The sequence below is a fragment of the Ctenocephalides felis genome, unplaced genomic scaffold (assembly GCF_003426905.1).
Source record: "Ctenocephalides felis isolate EL2017-DRISC unplaced genomic scaffold, ASM342690v1 CF-g0.4_SCAFFOLD_03571, whole genome shotgun sequence".
Classification (NCBI taxonomy): domain Eukaryota; kingdom Metazoa; phylum Arthropoda; class Insecta; order Siphonaptera; family Pulicidae; genus Ctenocephalides; species Ctenocephalides felis.
In genome coordinates this window covers 60,787,282-60,809,871 of record NW_020539725.1, presented here as the reverse complement: position 1 = coordinate 60,809,871, position 22,590 = coordinate 60,787,282, and the positions used below count along the sequence as shown (strand labels likewise).

General features: G+C 27.7%; 1 protein-coding gene across 1 annotated transcript; it reads right to left on the bottom strand.

Moving 5' to 3' along the window:
- Window positions 1–1,103: 1,103 nt before the first annotated feature.
- LOC113386422 lies at window positions 1,104–20,032 on the bottom strand. The gene is made up of 2 exons (XM_026624202.1): window positions 19,824–20,032; window positions 1,104–1,566 (listed from the first exon to the last, which is right to left on the bottom strand). The coding sequence occupies exons 1-2, from the start codon at window positions 19,919–19,921 to the stop codon at window positions 1,104–1,106; spliced, it is 561 nt and encodes a 186-aa protein (XP_026479987.1). The 5' UTR covers window positions 19,922–20,032.
- Between the last annotated feature and the right edge of the window lie 2,558 nt (window positions 20,033–22,590).

Sequence of the window (22,590 nt, the reverse complement as noted above, 5' to 3'; positions counted from 1 at the left end):
AAGAGTTTGAATAAATAAAATGATACATTTTTAAATAAAAAACTTTCAACTTTTAAACAAATGTCAATTTTAATTCTAAAAACATTAAACAAATCCCCGAGTTTATTATATTCCAACAATTTTAATTAATTAATTTCAAATATTTATTTTTTTTAGTTTAATGAAATATGATTGCTAAAAGCTGAGCACGCCTATCAATTTGTTATTTAGAAGCGTCTTTTGTTTACCCACTAAATTTTTTGAATTAAAAAATACTCTGAACAAAAGTGTGATATAATAATTCTGGAAATTTTGTTCTTTTATTTGTGGCTTCTATGGATAAAAATTCTTTTTTTCAAATTTGAGTAGAGCAATTCACTCCTTCAACAAAAAGTCGCATTGATCTAAATTAATATATAAATTGATAAAATAGCCTAAATTAATATATACATTAGACAAAAGATGACCAGAACCTTTCTGGGAACAATAGCAGACTGATGTGACTTCAAATTTTATCGAACCGATAAAAGATATCTAGTATATTTGTCATTTTTCATTTATACAGTAAAAACCGGTTTTTGAATTTCATAATTTTTGAAAAAAAAAACGGTTTTTGAAAACCGACAAACCCTACTCGGAACAGACAGGTATTTTTAGCTTAATTGTTTTTAAAACTAAAATTGATATTAACAAATATGTATCAACATGCATCTAATATTATAATTTAATGAATGTTTTTTATTTAAAAACGTAATATTTTTATTTATTCGAAAAATTTGCTTTCACTATCATAAAAATATTTTCATTCTTATATTTGAAAATGATGCATGAATAACGAATAATTATTTTCAAAGTTATTTAATCAAGATAAACTATTATTTTTTAGTTCTACTAATTAAAATTAAATAATTTTGTTTACTATATATGAAATTGAACAATAAATAAATACAGTCAAATACTGTTCTAAATTACACTAAATTTGCGAATAAATTACAGAATATTCGAGCAAAAATTTATTTTCTATATAAAATTCGAAAACCGGCTAAAACCGGTTTTTTAGTAAAATTAAAATTCGAAAACCGGTTTTCTGAAATGTCGGTTTTTGTATAAATCCTAGTCGCTATCTATCTATCTATTACTCTATCTATTACCCTTACCCTGTAGTGCCTTTGGTTATGATACGGAGCAAATCTGCTCCTATCTCCGGCTGTTCCAGCAATCACAGCCTTGAATTTTCCTCCCTTCAGCCCTTCAGAACCATCTATCACCGTGTTGCCGTCACCATTAACAGCCCTAGTTTCATCAATCCTAAAATCTAAGCCTAATCTATTGGTGGTCTCCTGGTGGTTCAGTGTCAGTTCCTGGTCGCCGTCCACCAGTTGGCAACTGTTGACGTGCACCAATAGTTTGTGGTCGATGTTGTTCTGGTGGTTTTTGTAGAGGTGATGATGGTTGTTATTGTTGTTGGTGGTGGTGCTGTTGGTGGTGGATGTTGGCTGCCAATCTGGAGGTGAGGGTTGTTGGTGTAGTTTGTTTAAGCCCAGGTGGTCATCGGCCTCGGCCGCTGTTGGGCCTTCCATGATACTGCTGAAATGGTAAAGACATAAAAGGGTTAGATTTTTGGTGTCTTATACAAATTATTCTCAGTGAAATTTAAGAACAGACACATGAAATTATCAAAACTAGTGGTGTATGGCATCGTGCCTTAAGACAAATTGCTGGAACTTCCCGTACCGTAATGAAATATTCGTGAATTTTAAACGTTTTCAAATATATTATTAGTATTACAAATACTGTAACTTTCATTATTTTTGCTATCTTGTTATATCTGAGCAAATCATAAAATCATAAATCAATTTATCTCCAGAACATTAACAATCGTCATTTCATTTCGAATTCAATTTCAAATTTTAAATAGTTGCCTAATTTGCACAAAATTGAAAAAGTGCTCCCGTATAGTCACAGTCTAAACGCATTTGCAAATAATTCTGTACGACATTTTCACTTATACTGTGCTTAGCTTGGCGGCATTTTCACATTTTCATTCAATAGGTTTCAAAGTTAAATTAAATATATTAATTTTTTTAAGAAAAAGCGAGGCCCTTTGTTTAAACATATATTAATAAAATATATATAGTATATTTAACTTCCCGTAGGGTAGTTATAGTAATGGGCCGAAAATCGAAAATGAAAATTTTTGCATTTCTCGACGTTTTGAAGGTTTCTGAACATTTTGGCATACCCTTTTTAGAGCCCCTCTTTCTGAATCTAATTTTAATTTGCTTGTCAGTAGAGTCCCTTTTTATTAAAGTTTACTTTGTTCTTTAATTTGCTGCCCAGTAGTCTATTTTTCTATCATTATTAACTTCCCGTAGGATAAGTTACAGTAATTGCAAAAAAAACAAAATTGAAAACTTTTGCATTTCTTTAGGTTTCAAAGGTTTCTGAACATTTTGGCATACCTCAGAAAAACGTGTGTGTGTGTGTGTGTGCAGATTCAAATTCTTCTGTCGTGGTTTTCGGACGCATGGATCAACCGATTTGAATGGTTTAAAAAACATTCGATCCCTATTGATAGGGAGGTGTGCTGATTAGTTTTTGGCAAAGGCAGGTCCAGCCGTTTCAGAGATATGGAGCAAAGAGTGCAGAAAATACAAATCGAGTTTTTGAAAGAATGGATCACCCGATTTGTATGATCCAAAAAAACATTAATTTCGTAATGGCGGGGAAAAGTGATTATTAGTTTTTGGCAAAGGCAGGTTCAGCCACTTCGAAGACACAGAGCTAAATGTGCAAAAAATAGCAGTTATTGAGAGAACTAAGCGTCCGATTTAAATGATTCAAAGAACTTTCTGCTTGTTTCAACAAAATAATTGCTTTTCGAAAAAAAAAATTGTTTCTAATTTTATTTTTCAAAAAATATTTTTGTAATTTTGGATTAAAAATTGAAAAAATTACCCAAGCTAAGCACAGTCTAAGTAGAGTCCTTTATCTGTTTATATTTCATTGTGTGTGAGTTGTTTCTTATTAGTTTCTCTTATTTTGTTCGTCAGTCGAGTCCCTTTTTCATTCCAATAGAATTTGTGCTTCAGTAAGGTCCCCACAAGATTGAAGTTTCAAGAGTTCCTTTCTTTTTAGTTTATCAGTAGAGTCCCTTTTGTCCTCTCCAAAAAATCGATTATGCTTGTCATCAGAGTTTGTTCTCAGTTGTTTTTTTTTCTTTAAATTTGATCGTCAGTAGAGTCCTTTTACTGCTCATTTTTTAGTTTGCTCACCGGTAGAGTCCCTTTTAATTCTATTTCACTCGTTAGTAGAGTCCTTTTGGGTTTTTCAAGCTCGCCAAAAGACGATTTTTTAGACGATTTAAAATTGTATAGAAAATAATATTTTTGTAATTTTGGATTAAAAATTCAAAAAATCCACCCATTCCATCCATTTTCAATTTTATGTAAATTAATTAGGCAACTATTTTTTTTTTGAAATTGAATTCGAAATGAAATGACGATTGTTGTTAATGTTCTGGAGATAACTTGATTTGTGATTTGCATTTGATTTGCTCAGATATAAAAAGATAGCAAAAATATGAATGAAAGTTACAGTATTTGTTATTAACGTTTAAAATTTCTCGAATATTTCATTACGGTACGAGAAGTTCCAGCAGTTTGCCTTAAGGCACGATCCCATACACCACTACTTTATAAATTTATTTATTTTGGACGCAGTTCATTACTTCATTACGACACTTGGTTCGCGTAATGAATTTGTTTTTGTTGTCTATGTGGTTTGCACAATCAGCACTTGTTTAATCTGTTTAAACAATTTATATAATTGTTTATAATTATAAATAAATTGCAATTGCAGTTCGCAATTTGCAAAACAATTTTCGGACGACGACTAAACAAATAAAACAATTAAGTCTAATTATAGAATTATCAATACGATATGGATTGATTTTTCAAATGAGCTGCTGATTCGGTATTTTTATTGCCGAATAATTGATTTTTTTTATTTTACGCGCTAAAAATAATTTAATTATATATATATATATATATATATATAATATACTAGCTGTCCCCTGCCAATAAGTTTCGCGGTGGACATTATGACTGAATGGTTGAGAGATGAGAAACAAAGAATAAGAATAAATTTTATAAAAGTTTAATTTTGCAATATTTGTGGATACACAATATTTTAACAATTGAGCTTCAGTGATCCTGATTGAAATTCCAATCGAACTGGAAACTGCAATCTTTTAAATTAAAATGCTATATTTGTCGGAATCATAGGTATTCGAAGAATGAGGTTATCTTCCCCTTTCGGGAAAGGCTTCGTTCTTATTAATTTCTTAACTTCCTATCAAGAACAATATACAAATATGATGTTTTTTTAATTATTTATAACAATCAATACATTTTGGCAATATAATATCTGTTTTTAAAAGATAGATATATCATTAGGAGATAATCTCTTAAATGCATTTACACCCAGCATATTGTCTTAAAAAATGTATATTATTTTGATTGACAATAAAACTATACAAAAAAAAATCTGTTTTCATTTTATCAGCTAATGCATAACATGAAAATGAATTAATAAATTGGACATAAAACACAAAAAGATTTGATATTCTATCTGAAGTCAATATTAATAATTAGGAAGAAAATTATTAATAATATATTAATAATTAGTTCTAAAAATTTTTTGTATTTATATAAAATCAATATTATTTTGTCTGTTTAGATAGTCTGAGCCGTTTTTTTCATAATAAATGGTTTAAGTTAAAGATTCATTGAAATTATTTTTCTGAGAGTCGAAATAAAGACCTAGAATATTACAAACCTATAAATGCTGATTTAATTTTAAAAATAATTAAATTGATTTTTTGTGTACCTCATAACCTTATATTAACTATAACAGAAATAATTGCATAATAATAAATTAGAACATATTAATAATTAATTTAAGAATGTATTAATAATATTGTTGCAACATTTTATAAAAATAAATACTAAATTGTAGTAAATAATATGTGTTATAGAGACGTTGCTACGCAAAATTGTATTTGTTCTGTTGACATTTGGAGTATTTTGCAATTTATAGTATATATATATATATATATATATATATATATATATATATATATATTTTAGTGCAATGTGTATTAATTACTTAATTAAAATCGTTTGATGAAATTTATTATCGGTTCTCACAGAGTTTATCTCGACTTGTATGAAGTGATATCGTCGTATCATTTATTTACATGTATACATAATATATATTATATATATATATATATATATATAATATATAAATATAAATGTATATATTGCAAATGTTTTAAGTACTAATAGCAAAATAGCATCGCAAATATTTACAATGACTAAAAGTGCGATGTGCGTAATTATTACATGTATATATATATATATATATATATTGATTGTTTCTTTTCCGAACAGTAAATCCAATAATAAAAACCAATTTGTTTTTTGAAGATGTTTAATACGACGTTTCGGAACTAGGTACGTTCCATCATCAGGTGTTTAAGTCTTGTGTAGTCGTAACATCTACAAATATCTTCCAAAAAAATCGAGTGTTTTTTAACAAAAAAATATTAGTGTATGGATATATAAATTATTTCAGAATAAACCTGATGATGGAATACCTAGTTCCGAACGTCGTATTAAACATCTTCAAAAAACATTGTTTTTTATTATTGATTACTGTTCGGAAAAGAAACAATCATATTTGGAAAATCCAGGACTTATCTATTGAATATATATATATATATATATATATATATATATATAGTAATTTCAATTCTTTGCCATTTAAATTAAATTTTTCTATAATTATATTTTGTATTACTCAATTTTGTTTTTAAATATCAAAGTCAAATAAGAAGTGACATTATGAAAAAAAAATTATTTGAACAAAGTTATTTGTTTAATATTACTTGATAACTTTTAGACAGCATAGAAGCATCAGTCCTTTTGTTTATACTATTTCTTATATTTGAATGAAACATTATTCTGCAAAGCGTCTCTGAGATTTTTTATATGATCAATGATCATAGTTTGATTATGATAATATTATTTTAGGCGTTTTTTTAAATGATTTAGTGACAAATCGTTTCATGTTTTATTGAAAATTCGACGCTCTGCAAAACAGGTTTTTTATAATTTATTTTGTAAAGCGTCGAATTTTGAATAAAACTCATTCATTTGTTCGCTAAGTTATATCTGATAAAAACATTTTTAAAATTTTTGAAAATTTTTCTATGCTATTTCCATACAAAACTTTGATTGAATTGCGCTCTATCTAAACGTTAATATTAAGAGCTAAAACTTTTTTAGATTTTTTTAAAAATAATTTGGAGGAATTTGAGCCCATGGGAGCAAGAAAATTCGAAAATGTCCATATTAAGGACCACCCTAATATATATATATATATATATATATATATATATACCATTTAATATAGTATGAATACAAAACTGCGATCAATTTATATGAGTGAAACACGACCTTCCTCAAGGCAATTAAAAATACCATTTTAATATTGAAAAAAATATTTTAAAATGAACCAACCTTCCAGAGCCCAGTTTGACGGTTTAATTTTACCAACTTTATCCAAAAATTCGACCAAAATTTTTAGTTATCCGAGTCTGACTCGCACAAACTACACCTTTTATAAATAAACTGTCACTTTATACCAAACACTGTGAAAATATAATAAATATTTAAAAAAAATCGTTCAAATATTTTATAATTTAATAAAACAAAAAAACTTGATTTTAATTTAATCAACACTAAAATATTTATTTAACTAAATCTTTGGATTGAAATTTTATTAAAGCGATTATTAAATTTTAATTTGAATTATTTAATTTTCAAACAAAAACTGAATTAACCTCAAAAAACAAGCATATAAATAATTATTTCTTTTAAAAAATAGTGTTTTAATATTACTGTAATTTTTTTAAAATAACAAAAATTCACGATTGCTATATAATTCAATGCAAATTTAACATTTTAATTTTTTTTATAATTTTTTTTTCTTGAATTTAGTTCATCATTCCTGGTGATGACACAAATGCAGTTTAGAATCGTCCATATTATTTAATATTTATTAGATTCATTTATTTTTTAAATAATCATTCACAATTTTATTTATATGATTTTTTTTATTCAAAAATGCTTTAAAATTTGTCATTTTTATGTTATAATTATTTCATCTAAAAATATATAATTTAATATGACTTTAATTTTTTTAATAATAAAAATTTATATTGGATATATAATTCAATTTAAATTTAATATTTTAAATTGCTTTATAAAAAGTGTGTTTAGTTCATCAATTTTGGTGATGACACAAATGCGGTACCGAAACGTCCATGTAATATATATTTATTAAATTCACTTTTTTTTAAATAATCATTCACAATTTTATTTATATGATTTTTTGTATTCAAAAATGCTTTAAAATTGGTCATTTTTATGTATTAATTATTTCATCTAGAAATATGTAATTTAATATTACTTTAATTTTATTTAAATAACAAAAAATTATGATGGCTATATAATTCAATGTAAATTTAACATTTAAATTTTTTTTATAATTTTTTTTTCTTGAATTTAGTTCATCAATCTTGATGATGACACAAATGCGGTACCGAAACGTCCATGTTATTTAATATTTATCAGATTCATTTATTTTTAAAATATACATTCACAATTTTATTTATATGATTTTTTTATTCAAAAATGCTTTAAAATTTGTCATTTTTATGTATTAATTATTTCATCTAAAAATATGTAATTTAATATTACTTTAATTTTTTTTAATGATAAAAATTTATATTGGATATATAATTCAATTTAAATTTAATATTTTAAATTATTTTATAAAAAATTTATTTAGTTCATCAATGCTGGTGATGACACAAATGCGGTACCGAAACGTCCATATTATTTAATATTCATTAAATTCATTTATTTTTTAAATAATCATTTACAATTTTATTTATATGATTTTTTTTATTCAAAAATGACTTAAAATTTGTCATTTTTATGTATTAAGTATTTCATATAAAAAGATGTATTTTAATATTACTTCAATTTTTTTTGAATAATAGAAATTCATAATGGATATATAATTCAATTTAAATTTAATATTTTAAATTGTTTTATACAAATTTTTATTTAGTTCATCAATGCTGGTGATGACACAAATGCAGTACCGAAACGTCCATATTATTTAATATTTATTAGACTCATTTACATTTAAAATAAACATTTTCAATTTAATTTATTTAATTTTTTTTATTCAAAAATGCTTTACATTAATATTACTTTAATTTTTTTAAAAATAACAAACATTTATATTGCATATATAACTCAATTTAAATTTAATATTTTAAATTCTTTTATAAAAAATGTGTTTAGTTCAGTGCTGATGATGATACAAATGTAGTATCGAAACGTATATATTTATTAAATGCATTTATTCTTAAAATTTATATTAAATTTGCTTATGTATAAAATTAAATATAGATTTGCAAGTCTATTTATATGCCAAATTTTTGTTATTCAAAAATGCTTCAAAATTTGTCATTTTTATAGTTTATAGTTTAGTTCAGTTTTATAGTTTATTTACTAGTTAATAAGTTAATAGTTTATTAATTTAATAATTATATTAATTGCAAACAAAAATATTTTTTGTATATAAATTATGAATTGTTTTAAAAGTAAGTATAGCTAAATTTGAAAAATATTTAGTGATAAAGTAGTCCAAATAATAATAAAAAGTTAACAATATTTTAGGATAATTAATGTAAATAACAATATAAAAATATTAATAATTATTTAATAATTCATCATATCTTTACAGTTACAAATTTTAGTCGTAGTTAGCAAACAAAATTTTTAAGTTTGTTAAAAGTTTTAAGATAAGTCACTACAAGTTTTTATTTGAATTATTTTTCAAATAAAAAATTAACAGAATTTTGAACAATTTATTAAATACGTATTTTTTTAATAATCTTATTAATAATTTTTCAACTATTTTTTATTAATCACTTTACACTAAACACCCAACACACACCAATCACTACCATGTACTAATTTCAAAACTAAAATTCCAACACTCGCAATTTTTTTTTCTCTATTTACATTTTTCACGCATGTATTTTATTAATTAATCGTTTATTACAAATTAATTAATAAATAATAAACATATGATACGAATGACATACTTGTGCGTTTCTTTGATTTGTTACACGCGTCACGTAAAACGTAAAACTTGCGACTGATTCGTGATATGTGATTCGTGCGAACGTAAAGGACGCCTGTTGCGCTCCTCGTGGTGCGGTCGTCAATTAATTAATGTGTCTGCGGTTGCGACGGAAGACGATAGACACACAAACACACTAAAACACTTAAATACACACACTAAAAGACACACACAGGGAAAACACACACACTAAATACACACACTACTGCGATATTTAACACACTTATCCACAATAGAGACACACACTAAAGTGCGTTAGTGTCATTTACACTACACACACAAACATGTTCTTTATAGAAACTATACATAAGAAGACACACAATGAAAATATACATAGAGACAAACACCAACTAATCAATACAATGATACATATCAAACTAGCTGCAAGTGGAATTCTATCTTAAGGCAATTAAGACATCGTGCCTTAAGGCAAATTGCTGGAACTTCCCGTAACGCAATTCAAAATTCGAGTAATTAAAAATAATCAATAAAAGTTGATCAATGATTTGAAACTTTTAATAGAATTTCGAACCATTTTAAATCATTATATCCTAAATCATTTATTTTGAAAAATTTTGGAAATGACCAAAGACGAAATATCGAGGCGCGTAAACGCCGCGTCGCCGTCTAACGCGTAAACATTGGTACGGAACCCATAGGAATGTAAACAAAATTTATACTTATTGTTAACTTCCCGTAGGGTAAGTTATTGTAATGGGCCGAAAATCGGAATTGAAAATTTTTACATTTCTCGACGTTTTGAAGGTTTCTGAACGCTTTGGCATACCTCAGAAAAAATGGATGTGTGTGTGTGTGTGTGTGTGTGTGTGTATGTATGTATGGATACAAATTTCCAGTCACGTTTTAGGGCACACGGATCAACCGATTTGAATGGTTCAAAAAACATTCGATTCCTATTGATAGGGAAAAGAGCTGATTAGTTTTTGGCAAAGGCAGGTCCAGCCGTTTCGGAGATACGGAGCAAAGCGTGCAGAAAATAGATATCGAGTTTTTGAGAGAACGGAGTATCCGATTTGAATGATCTAAAAAACATTCAATTAGTAATGATTGGGAGAAGGGGTTATTAGCAAAGGCAGGCTCAGCCATTTCGGAGATACAGAGCTAAATGTACAAAAAATGGCAGTTTTTGAGAGAACTAAGCGTCCGATTCAATTGATTCAAAGAACTTTCTGCTTGTCTTAACAAAATAATTGATTTTGGAAAAAAAAATTTTGTTCCATTTTTTTTTTTTTTTTTTTAATTTTTTGTATATCGAAAATAATTCAGATTTTATTTATAATTCTGACTATAGTTCTAATATAACTTAAACAAATAATTTTAAATTTGCAATTCAGTTTATATACTTCTTATAAATATTAGACAATATTACAATATTTATAATAATCTATTTGAAAACATTCAGTATTCCTCGAACATTTCGTTACGGTACGGGAAGTTCCAGCAATTTGCCTTAAGGCACGATGCCACCCACCCCACTAGTTAAAATTTATATAAATTATCTGACACTCTCATGTGCATATGTCTAATGATTATTTTTGACCGCCAAATGGCTCATTTTTTTACTTTTTTTTACTAAATCTCCGAAACCGCTAGACCTGCCTTTATGAAAATTTGATCAATTCTTCATCTTGTCAATACAAGTAAAATATTTTTTAAATTATTCAAATCGGACGCTCCGTTCTTTTAAAAATTGAGTTACCGTTTTTGGCACCTTTTGCCCCGTATCTTCGGAGCGGCTAGACCTGCCTTCGCCAAAAACTAATCAGCACCTCCTTATCAATACAAATCAAATGTTTTTTAAATTATTCAAATCTCTTCATCCGTATTCCCAAAATCGTCGACAAAAATTTGTATCCGCACACTCACACATACACGCACATACACACACATACACATACACACACACACACAATTTTCATTTTCGATTTTTTTGCGATTGCTATAACTTGCCCTATGGGAAGTTAATAAGTTATTATTCCCCATCAGGCAATACTAAGGATTCCAACCAATGAGCTTGCAGTTTATTATTGTGTCATCAGGCAACCCCAAGTTAAGTGTTACCCGTTACCAAGAATATTTTTAGACAAAGAATTTAAATAATTTCCAAAGTAGGAATTCGGAATATTCTATTAGAACTGAATTTCTTATTTAATTCTCTTTTTCCTATTCGCAAACGTTTCGGAATTTGCTTACAATGGCGAACTTCGACCTCAGACGACGAATTAATATGGATATAAACTTTAGTACTTACGTACGACGAATAAACAATTATAATAAACTATTTAAATAATGTATGACATTAAACAAATCTAATTCCTAATGGATAACGATAGAGTACATGGTTAAAATAAATGAACCAAATAAAATATCATAGGCCTATGGAAATGAAGTTTGGAAAAATGTGTGCCACACACTTGACTAATATAAAATATTTTGTTAAAAATGTGAATTAATAAGTTCTTAAATTATTTTTCCTATGACGTCATTTTTTTGTATTTCTTTTCGTCTCTTATACATTGAAAAAAAAAAAAGAGTGTGCGTAAGGTTCACACGCGATTGAAGTAAAACTTATTTGCTATTGTAAGAGATGGCAGTTAAGTAAAAATAAATACATCATATAACAATTTTGAATAATGTTTATTAGTAATATGGTTGTTATACTCGTGATGCACACATTTATTAGTGTCGACCATTATACAAATTTATATAATGTGTATAAGTATGGCTTTATACTTCAAATATGACACGATCGGTTTGTCATTGTAATTAGCATTTAGAAAGGAACCTTCATTAGAGAAATGAAGTAAATTGCTGATTAATAAATTATATAATAATTCCTAAACAAATATTGTTTTCGCAATTCCGCTCATCGTGTAATAATTGAAGTTTGAAGAACTTCATGTAATTAAAATTAACATACATTCATTGACTGCTTGCATTTTTTTTTACTTTTTCGCTGGCGATATATTCTCATTTTTTGAACAGTTATAATATCTGTTTTGCCTAAAAATATTTATATTTTAATAACTTCAAAGATTTATAGAAACTGCAAGTCCATTTTTGATTTTATTTTTAGTTTTGCTCGTCAGTAGAGTCCCTTTCCCTTTAATTTTTAGTTTGCTCGTCTGTAGAGTCCCATTTTCTTCAATTTTTAATTTAATTATCAGCAGTTTATTTTTCTTTTATTTTTAGTTTTTGCTCGTCAGTATAGTCCCTTTTTATTTATTAATAATATAAAAATAATTTCTAATCAATAAATTTAGGTTTAGTACACGGCACAAATGTTTAATTTGTTTTATTATTTTCAAGGAACGGGGTTAAATATTCTTCTGATTCACGCATTTTTCATTAAATTAAGATTTGTCCCGGATTTAAATGTTTTGTCCCGGATTTTTCCAAAATACTTAAATTTACAAAAAATATAAAAAAATAAACAAATGCTATTTTTTTTTTCAAAATAATTATAAAGAAAATTGTATAGAATTATATACAAGACTCAAAAGCGAAAAAACATAGATATCATATATAAGAAAGTATTACATGTAATCGAATAATAAAGTTCTTACTAATAGTTCGCAATTGTGATTTAAAAAAGTGGATTCATATAAAAAAGACTGTTTTTAGGCCGAGCACTTAGGACATACATCATGTAATAATAAAATAGATGAAAAATAAAATATTTGTGAAATCAAATTTACTCTAATTTTTTCGTCTTATTCTAATAAAAATTTCTAATCCTTGAAAAAATATCTCGGTATTCATATTTCAAAAAACTTTGTCGAAAAATTTAGGTTTATTAAAAATTTAAACATTTTCTACTCAACTGTAAATTTTAATTAATGCAACAAAAAATTTGCATCTCGATTAAAATTCACAAAGGAATTAATTCAAGTTCAATAAATTAAACAATTGAATAATTTGAATTGAATTAAAAAGCAACGACTGGACTAACATAGGTTTACATTGGTAAAAAATTCATTCTAATCGAGTTTTGTGACCAACAAAAACGTTTTGGAAGACAAACTTCTTTAGGCGCGACTAGGGTGTTAAACCGTACAAATGCAACGGAAATTGTTACGGCAAGGTCAAGTGAGAGTCATTCGCTCTCGATGATATGATTTCAATACGGGTCGATTGTGATTAGTCGTCGTGTATGTGAATAGAGATCTGTCGGATATAGATAAATAAATTCACCAGGTAGAAGTGAAATCCGAAATTACTTTTGTTAGTTAATTACAAGTCTCGCCTATTTCCGCATTTTGTAACATCAGTGCTAAACCCTAGTACGAAGTTCTAAGGTCCACATATTTCAATACAAGAAATATGTATGTTACATTATGAATAATAAATAATAATATAATTTATTGTATTGAGAGCAGCAGACGGACAGAACACGAGGAGAGCGACGAAAAAAAACCGATTAGCATTCGTTTTGTTGAACTTTGTTCTGTAAAAGATTCCATCTCGAATAGAAATATTATAATAAATATACAAATGTATAAATATACATATATATATATATATATATATATATATATATATTTGTTGTAGAGTGTTTTATTTTTATTACGAGTGGAATCACACTACTGGTACAAAAGTACAACTGAAACACGCAATTCATTGTGTTTAATAACATTTATCGTTATTACTATAAACTGCGGACGATTTATATATATATATATATATATATATATATATATATATATACTAGATGACCCGACAGACGTTGTCCTGTACCGACGTCTACAATTGAAAAGTTCCAATTATTTTAATATCCTATCCTATACTTTTTATTATCCTATTTGATGTCCTTCTGCCTTTGTGATTCATTTAAGGTCTTAGCATAAGCAATATAAGAAATTCAGAAAAAAATAATATAGTATATCGGGTAGAAGAACAATATCACACTCGATTTTATTTTACCGCACAACATAATTGCTTCAATAATGTAGTCTATACTTTTATACGATATATTAGTTGCTTTTTGACAATTATAATTTCTAAAGTACATGGTCTGTTCAAAAAGTACCCGGAATTACTAATAATTAAATTTCGCGGGTCTGGAGTGTCTGATTGTCAAAATTTTTTTTTATTGTGTTGGTATACATGCCCCTAAGGTATGATGAAATTTTCAGCTATATTCACTGTTTACTTTGTCTGTGGTAGTCGCTAAGGTTCGACGTGTTTTTCTGAGCTCGGCGATTTTTACAATGGAAGAATTGAAAAAGTCAAAGAATTTGTATTAAATTTTGCGTAAAAAATGAAATAAAGTGTTGTAAAGTGCAAAAATTCACCAGATATGGCTCCGTGTGACTTTTTCCTATTCCCAAAGTTGAAGAGACCCATGAAAGGACGGCGGTTTTCCTCGATTGAAGAAATAAAGGCCGAATCGCCGAGAGTGCTCAAGGACATATCAAAAAGTGAATATCAAGGGTGCTTCGAAAATTGGAAAAAACGCTAGCATAAGTGTATTATATCTGGGGGGGACTACTTTGAAGGGGACCACATTAATGTAGACGAATAAATATATATTTTTTTGAAAAAACGAAAATTACGAAAACTTTTTGAACAGACCTCGTACATTTTTCTTACTAATAATTTAATAAACATTATTGTTTATGTTCAAATCTCAGGTGAATTAAGTTGTAAAATCTAGTTCATATGGTGCACTATTCAATATAGGATCAACTAACTAAATTTTTTAACTGAATTTTTTACAAATGATACAAAATTCTGAATCATTTTTTAATAAGTAGTAATATTTTTTTCTGTATTGTTAAATAATTTAGTAATGTAAACCAACATGCAACTTGCATAGGTTCAAAAAAATAATGTTTATGCGTTATTTATTAAACTGAATTATAAAATTTCATCTGCCAAAATATACTGTTGACTGTAAATCTCATATTATTTTAATTTCTGGCACATCTTAGCTGCTTTTCGGCAATAATAATAATAGTAGACATTACATTTTTCTTGTATTATATATTTTAATATATTCTAGGCTCATAATTTCAGATAAATTCAAATTTCAAGTTAATTGACATTTTTAGCAGATGACATGTCGAATAATGATAAGTGGTTTCATGTAATTTTTGTCATTTATTTCTACAAAATTACTATAGTTTTATCGTTCTTGAAAATATTAAAAAATTTCTTTGATAAACTCTAAAAAGATTTATCAAAATCCGAATAACCGTTTTTAGGGGAAGTATCAAATCATACAACCGGGTTAGCAAGTTACATGAACTTCCCAATATGTGTAAATAATCGACTTAATCAATAAAAATGTGTAAATAATATACTTCATCAATCCTACTTTAAAAAAACGATAATAATTTTAGCAAAGTTTGACGAATTTTTAAAATTAAACTACTTGTCGTAGGGCCGTAATATTACAATAAGTTCTATAAGGCCATGAGGTAATCGCCAAAAAAAGTTCCATGAAAATCGGCTTAAATTTTCGGCCCGGCCGATCTTTACCAAAAACTAATCAGCACGATTCCCAACCAATATCTTTCGAACGGTTTTTGAATTTTCAAAATCGATTCAGTATTGCGGGCTAAAATGTAGACGAAAAATTTTTTACGTTTCTGCGATTTATAAAGAAAACTGACAAACAATAGTTCTCGTCGCGGTACATCGAATGGCTGTTAAATTTTTGAAATCGGTCCAGCCGTTTTTGAGAAAACGTCGATTTACGGCAAAAAATCTGTTCACATACACGCACACACACCCATACACATACTTTTTCTTTAAATTCGGTCTCATTCTATTCACAATGGCTTGAAACGTCCAGAAGAAAACATAAAATTAGCGAATCGGATTTTTTGATGAAAACATAAACTTCTCCTTCGGGAAGTTAAAAAAATCACATTTTATCACATATTTGACCTAATCTATAGCGCATTCTTTATCATTTTAAGCCCAATTTCAGAATCTATAGCGCATTCTTTATCATTTTAAGCCCAATTTCAGTTTGATCGTTCACAGACGTCGTTGTCGTTTTTTTTTGTTTGTCAGTTGAATCTTTATTGAATATAGCCATTATTTTTCCTAAATGAGCCTAAAATATGTAGTCGTTTTACAATCTTTTCATCCTTGACTTGTAAGGTGTAGACTAGAGGAAATGTGCGATGAAAAAATTCCACTAATTCATTTGTTACACAGATATTGTTGCTATATCGAAATAGATAAAATAGAACGAGTGTCTGTTTTTTTTTTGTTATCCGTTATTGAAATGAACAGATATATCTGTAAGTGTATATTTGTGTGTCGGTGTAAGTTCATGGTCAAACGATTTGTAACATCACTTATGATGGCAGTTGCACAATTTTAATACAAATAATCTGTAGACTGATAATACGAGGTCTGTTCAAAAAGTACCCGGAATTTTCGTTTTTTCAAAAAAATATTTATTTATTCGTCTACATTAATGTGGTCCCCTTCAAAGTAGTCCCCCCCAGATATAATACACTTATGCCAGCGTTTTTTCCAATTTTCGAAGCACCCTTGATATTCACTTTTTGATATGTCCTTGAGCACTCTCAGCGATTCGGCCTTTATTTCTTCAATCGAGGAAAACCGCCGTCCTTTCATGGGTCTCTTCAACTTTGGGAATAGGAAAAAGTCACACGGAGCCATATCTGGTGAATTTTTGCACTTTGCAACACTTTATTTCATTTTTTACGCAAAATTTAATACAAATTCTTTGACTTTTTCAATTCTTCCATTGTAAAAATCGCCGAGCTCAGAAAAACACGTCGAACCTTAGCGACTACCACAGACAAAGTAAACAGTGAATATAGCTGAAAATTTCATCATACTTTAGGGGCATGTATACCAACACAATAAAAAAAAATTTTGACAATCAGACACTCCAGACCCGCGAAATTTAATTATTAGTAATTCCGGGTACTTTTTGAACAGACCTCGTATGTACTCAAGTAAAAAGCAAGTCAAGTGGTAAAAAAAACTAGTCGAAAGAGGCATTATGCCTAGATATTTGGATGAAAATTAGGTTCAACTACACGATTACGTAGGTATATCATGCAGGTAGTCCTTGATATTATTTATTGATGACTTAAATTAATCGTAACATTCTTTACACAACTAGAGAAGTTTTGTAGACTTATTGTTCCTTTTCCCTTACTAAATGCAGAATTAATACGTAATTTACCGCCGGAGCGGCGGCATCCGAGTGCAAAGTGTTAAAAAAATGGATTTGAAATTTGTGAAATTTAAAGTTTTGACAAATTTTGTCAATTCATTCTTTGAAGTAAAAACTTCTTTAGTCGCGTCTAGAGTGTGAATCTGTAAAAACGCAACGGAAGAGCGTTACGCTCGAGTCGAGTATCATTTCTATACAGGTCGATTGTGATTGGTCGTCGTGTCGCGTGAAAATAATAAAACATATGAAAAATCCGTGCCGTGTAAGAAACGTAAGTTCATTGAAGTAATTTGTATTATTCGTGGTTACTATATATTTTTAGAAACTATTTATATAGGCAAGACACATACTACATCTGCTCACAGAATGAGACTGTATCGCCACGCCAGCGAAATAGTCAAAAAAGCAAACAGTCAATGTTCAAATGTCAAAGCTTACAATTTCATTTTGCTGATCCTAAAACATTATACGTTATTAATAAACATTATTCAAAATTGTTATATGATGTAATTAATTTTAACTTGAATGCCATCTCGTACAATAGCAAAAAAGTTTTACTTCAATCGCGTGTGAAGCTTACACGCACTTTTTTTCTTTGATGAATTTTTAACTTAGATCTTACACTACATGGATTGTTAGTCCTCATATGTTTTTATTTTATGTCAATGTTAAAAGATAGAAGGAGACTGTGGCGTCACTTATTGAACGAGCGTTGCCGACAATCGTGGAACTCTCTAGCTTGATTAAATGTCATATGTTATATGTTTAGTGATAATTTTGTAAGAAATGATATTAATGATATTTAATCATATTAGTTAATGTTATTCAAATATTATATGTGATATTTTTGTTTCAATAATATAATGGCAATTGTGTGTGTGAACTGATAATTTTGTAAGAATTTTGATATTAATAATATTGCTCCTGTGAAATAAATAAATATGATAAAATCGAATCCATCTGTTAAAATCGGTTTGTATATTGTAAAGATTATGCACATGAAATCGGGAGTGTTCCACGATTGTCGGCAACGCTCGTTCAATAAGTGACGTCACAATCCCCCATGGACAAGAAGTTAATTCCTAAGTTAATTTTTCAACAATTAATTCCTAAGAAACGACTAGGTTGATCTTTATAATTCGGATAGGTTTTGGATTTTTAAAATCGATTCAGATTTTGGACGGAAAATTTTCACTTTTCTGCTATTTACAAAGAAACGGCTTGACTGATCGTCGTGCAAACTTGACAAACTGACTAGTCCTTATCAAGTTACATCGAATGGCTTTTAAATTTTTGAAATCCTTGCAGCCGTTTTTGGAAAAACGTCGATAAAAAGTCAAAAATCTGCTCACATACTCGCACTTTTTCCAAATTTGGTCTCATCCGATTCAGAATGACTTGAAACGTCAAGAAAGCAAAATTTTGGAGAAAACAAACTTCCCCTTCGGGGAAAAATTAATTTAGGTGTTTAATAAAGGACTCTACTTACGAGCAAATTAAATATCAATCAAGATTCTTGAAAATGACGAGAAAATTAAATACTGACCTAGGTAATAAAGAAAGGACTCTACTGACGAGCAAATTAAATATTAATCTAGAAAATAAAAAAGAGGATTCTACTGACAATCAAAGTTAAAATTTAATCTAGAAAATAAAAAAGGACTCTACTGACGAGCAAATTAAATAACATTTTAGAAAATAAAAAAAGAGGACTCTACTGACGAGCAAATTAAATATCAATCTAGAAAATAAAAAAAAGACTCTACTGACGAGCAAATTAAATATGGATCTAGGTGATACAAAAAGGATTCTACTGACAAGCAAATCAAAAGATAATACTAAGTCTTTTCTCTAAAATTTTACAAAGTGTGAACTATATGTAATGAATCTAAGTTCTAAAGCCTTGAAGTGTTTTTTTACTCAAAATGTACAAAATGCGGCCCTGCAAAATTTGCAGTTAGAAATGTCAGTTTGACAGATCAAACGTTATTGCAAAAAATGCACTATGTAGATTGTATAAGATTTATACAATATCATTTAATATTAATAAAAAAAATAGAAGATACGTCTTGTGAAAAAATTGATAACCAAACTTGTCAATGGAAAAAAAAAATATATATATATACAAAAAACTTGTACATGTAACAATGATCATGATTACATATATCTATATATATATATATATATATATATATATATATATTTAAATGTGTGGAAAATGATAAGTACAAAACAAATACAACATATCTTCAAAAACTTGAAATATACATACACACAAAGTAACAATGTACTCCATCATTTCCCACACACACAAATCTTATCACATAACAAAATAAATACTCTAATATCTATTATCACTTACCATTTATCATTTTGACCAAAAGCTCCTCTCTTTTTCCCACAAATCCTTTTAACTTTCCTCAATAAAACACGAACAAGCCGACTGTCAAAATGATGCATACATAACCTCAAACGGTAAATAAAAAATATCTCAATTCGATCACTTTCAAACACTACAAATTATTTAAAAATTTGAAAACAAATTTGACACATGCGGTAATGGATTTATTTATTTATTATAAGGGATAAAACGTATAAAATACATAAAATTCGACGTGTTTTAGTTGTGCGATTTTTTTTTCAGACGGCCATTTTGTGTCAGATGCAAAAACCGAAGAGAGAGGAGTGAAGTAGGTCAAGGTTGACGTTTGGCGGGAAAATCTATTTTTATAAATTTAAATATTTTGTTGAGAATTGTGTTCTTTATAATTATAAATAATAGTCATAAGTAAATTTATTTGAACCATGTATAATACCAAATAACGGTAAATGTTGCGAATATCTTGTACATCTGCAAGGCAACCCTTAATAAAAGTTTATGATAGCTCATGTACCCTCGGCGAGCTATCATAATACTAAAAATATTGGAAATATTTTTAAAAATGTAAAAATATAAAGTTATTTAGTCCTGAACTGTTGAAGAAGTAACAACTAAAATATTATAATAAAGCGCTAAATAAATTTTTGTATCTAAAAGAATTCTTTGACTTCACACACTTCCAGAAGAGCTACAAAATGTTCCAATTCTCGTCGTTAAGTATTCCAAATAAAACTCTAATCTACTCAACAAGTTATTAAAAATTGGTCACATTTAATCATTAATTAGTAAATTCATTACGAACGTCTCTTCAATTTATATAAATAACATTTATAGCTTGATAATTAATTGATATAATGATATTAATTTTATCTATGTAGGCGCACATTTGCTTTGCAATGTTTTTAACTGATAAAGGTTGTGGTAGGTGCTGACTTGTTTGTAATTAATAATTATGAAAGATTATTATTAACAAATACTAGTTTGTAGTTTTTTCTGATGAATAATTAATAAACATTCTTTTAAAATTAGAATTTCAAATACATTTTCAAACTTGTTACATTATTTCTCAATAAATAAATCAAAATTAGTTTACATTGCATTTGGTATTCTAGAAAAGCCTTGTACGTCTTATCAAATTATAAAGTATACGTAAGTTTGCATATATATATATATATATATATATATATATATATATATATATATATATGCAAACAATATTATATTATATTATAATGATATTTCCAGAATAGGTGTATACAACTTGTATCTTTATGTAAAAATCAATGTATGTATTTAAGTCAAATAAAGCAAATTTTCAAATTAAAATTAATTATAAAGTATACTAGTTTCCATACAAACGACACTTTTTCAAATATTTTCGCCCATAGTATCGGTAGTGAAATATTGCTTAGGAATTTAGTATACCTAGTACATATTTTTACTTCATCGCTTGTAACTTCTAAACTATTCTCTTAATATGAATGATGTCTTCGGCAAATTTGTTTAAAATTAAATTATTAACAATGTTGTCTAACATCATTTTGCTCCACAGCAACTCGGTATACTTTAAAACGCATTTAAAAACATACAACTTTGCTTACGCCATTATTGTTAAGAACTCGTTTTAAAAAAACGGCGGAAGCAAAGTTGTACGTTTTAATACTTTAGTGTTCTACTGATGTAATAGAAACGCCAATAACTTTTAAACTATTCGCTTAATATGAATCATGTATTCGCCAAGTTTGTCTAAAATTAAATAATTAACAATGTTGTCTAACATCATTAGCCCTACAGCGACTCGGTATACTTTAAAACGCATTTTAAAGCATACAACTTTGCTTCCGCCTTTATTGTGAAGAATTCATATAATAATAACGGCGGAAGCAAAGTTGTACATCTATTTACTTGTGTTGAACTAATGTAATATATATGAACATAATTTTAAAACCGTTTGTTTAATATGAATGGTGTATTCGGCAAATTTGTATAAAATTAAATAATCTAATATATTGTCTAACATTATATGACCTTACAGCAACTCGGTAAACTTTAAAATCTAAATTATAAAACGCAAAATTAATCTCAGCGCGTTTATAGCACATTTATTTGTTCAATCTTTCATAAATCTGAAACCATTCGATTAATATTGTTGGGGTGTAAGAAAAACTTGTAGAAAATTAAACAATATACAATCTTTACTAACATTATGGTGTCTTCTAACAATTCGGTATACTTTAAAATTGCATTTCAAAACGTACAACTTTGCTTTCGCCCTTATTATAAAGAATTCGCATAGTAAAAACGGCGGAAGCAAAGTTGTACGCACTAATGTAATATATATGCCCATAATTCAAAAACCATTCGTTTAATATGAATGACGTGTTTGGCGAATTTGTTTGAAATTAAACAATATACAAATGTTTTTAACAATAAATGACTCTAAAGCAACTCGGTATACTTTAAAATCGCAATTAAAATAAAGCAAATATACTTAATATAAAGTATACTAGCTTTTAAACAAACTGAAGTTTTTCACAGAATTTCTACATAGTGTTTGTAGTGGAATCTTGCTTTGGAATTCAGTATACCTAGCACATATTTTTACGTTATCGTTTGTAACTCCTAAACCATTCTTTTGATATATATGATGTCTCCAGCAAATTTGTTTAAAATTAAATAATTAACAATATTGTCTAATATCATTATGCCCTACATCAACTCAGTGTACTTTAAAACGCATTTGAAAACA

Coding starts and splice junctions, on each gene's coding strand:
- LOC113386422 (XM_026624202.1), bottom strand. CDS start 19,921: ATGCATCATTTTGACAGTCGGCTTGTTCGTGTTTTATTGAGGAAAGTT. Junction 1,567..19,823: donor TTTGGTCAAAATGATAAATG/GTAAGTGATAAT, acceptor TTACCATTTCAG/CAGTATCATGGAAGGCCCAA.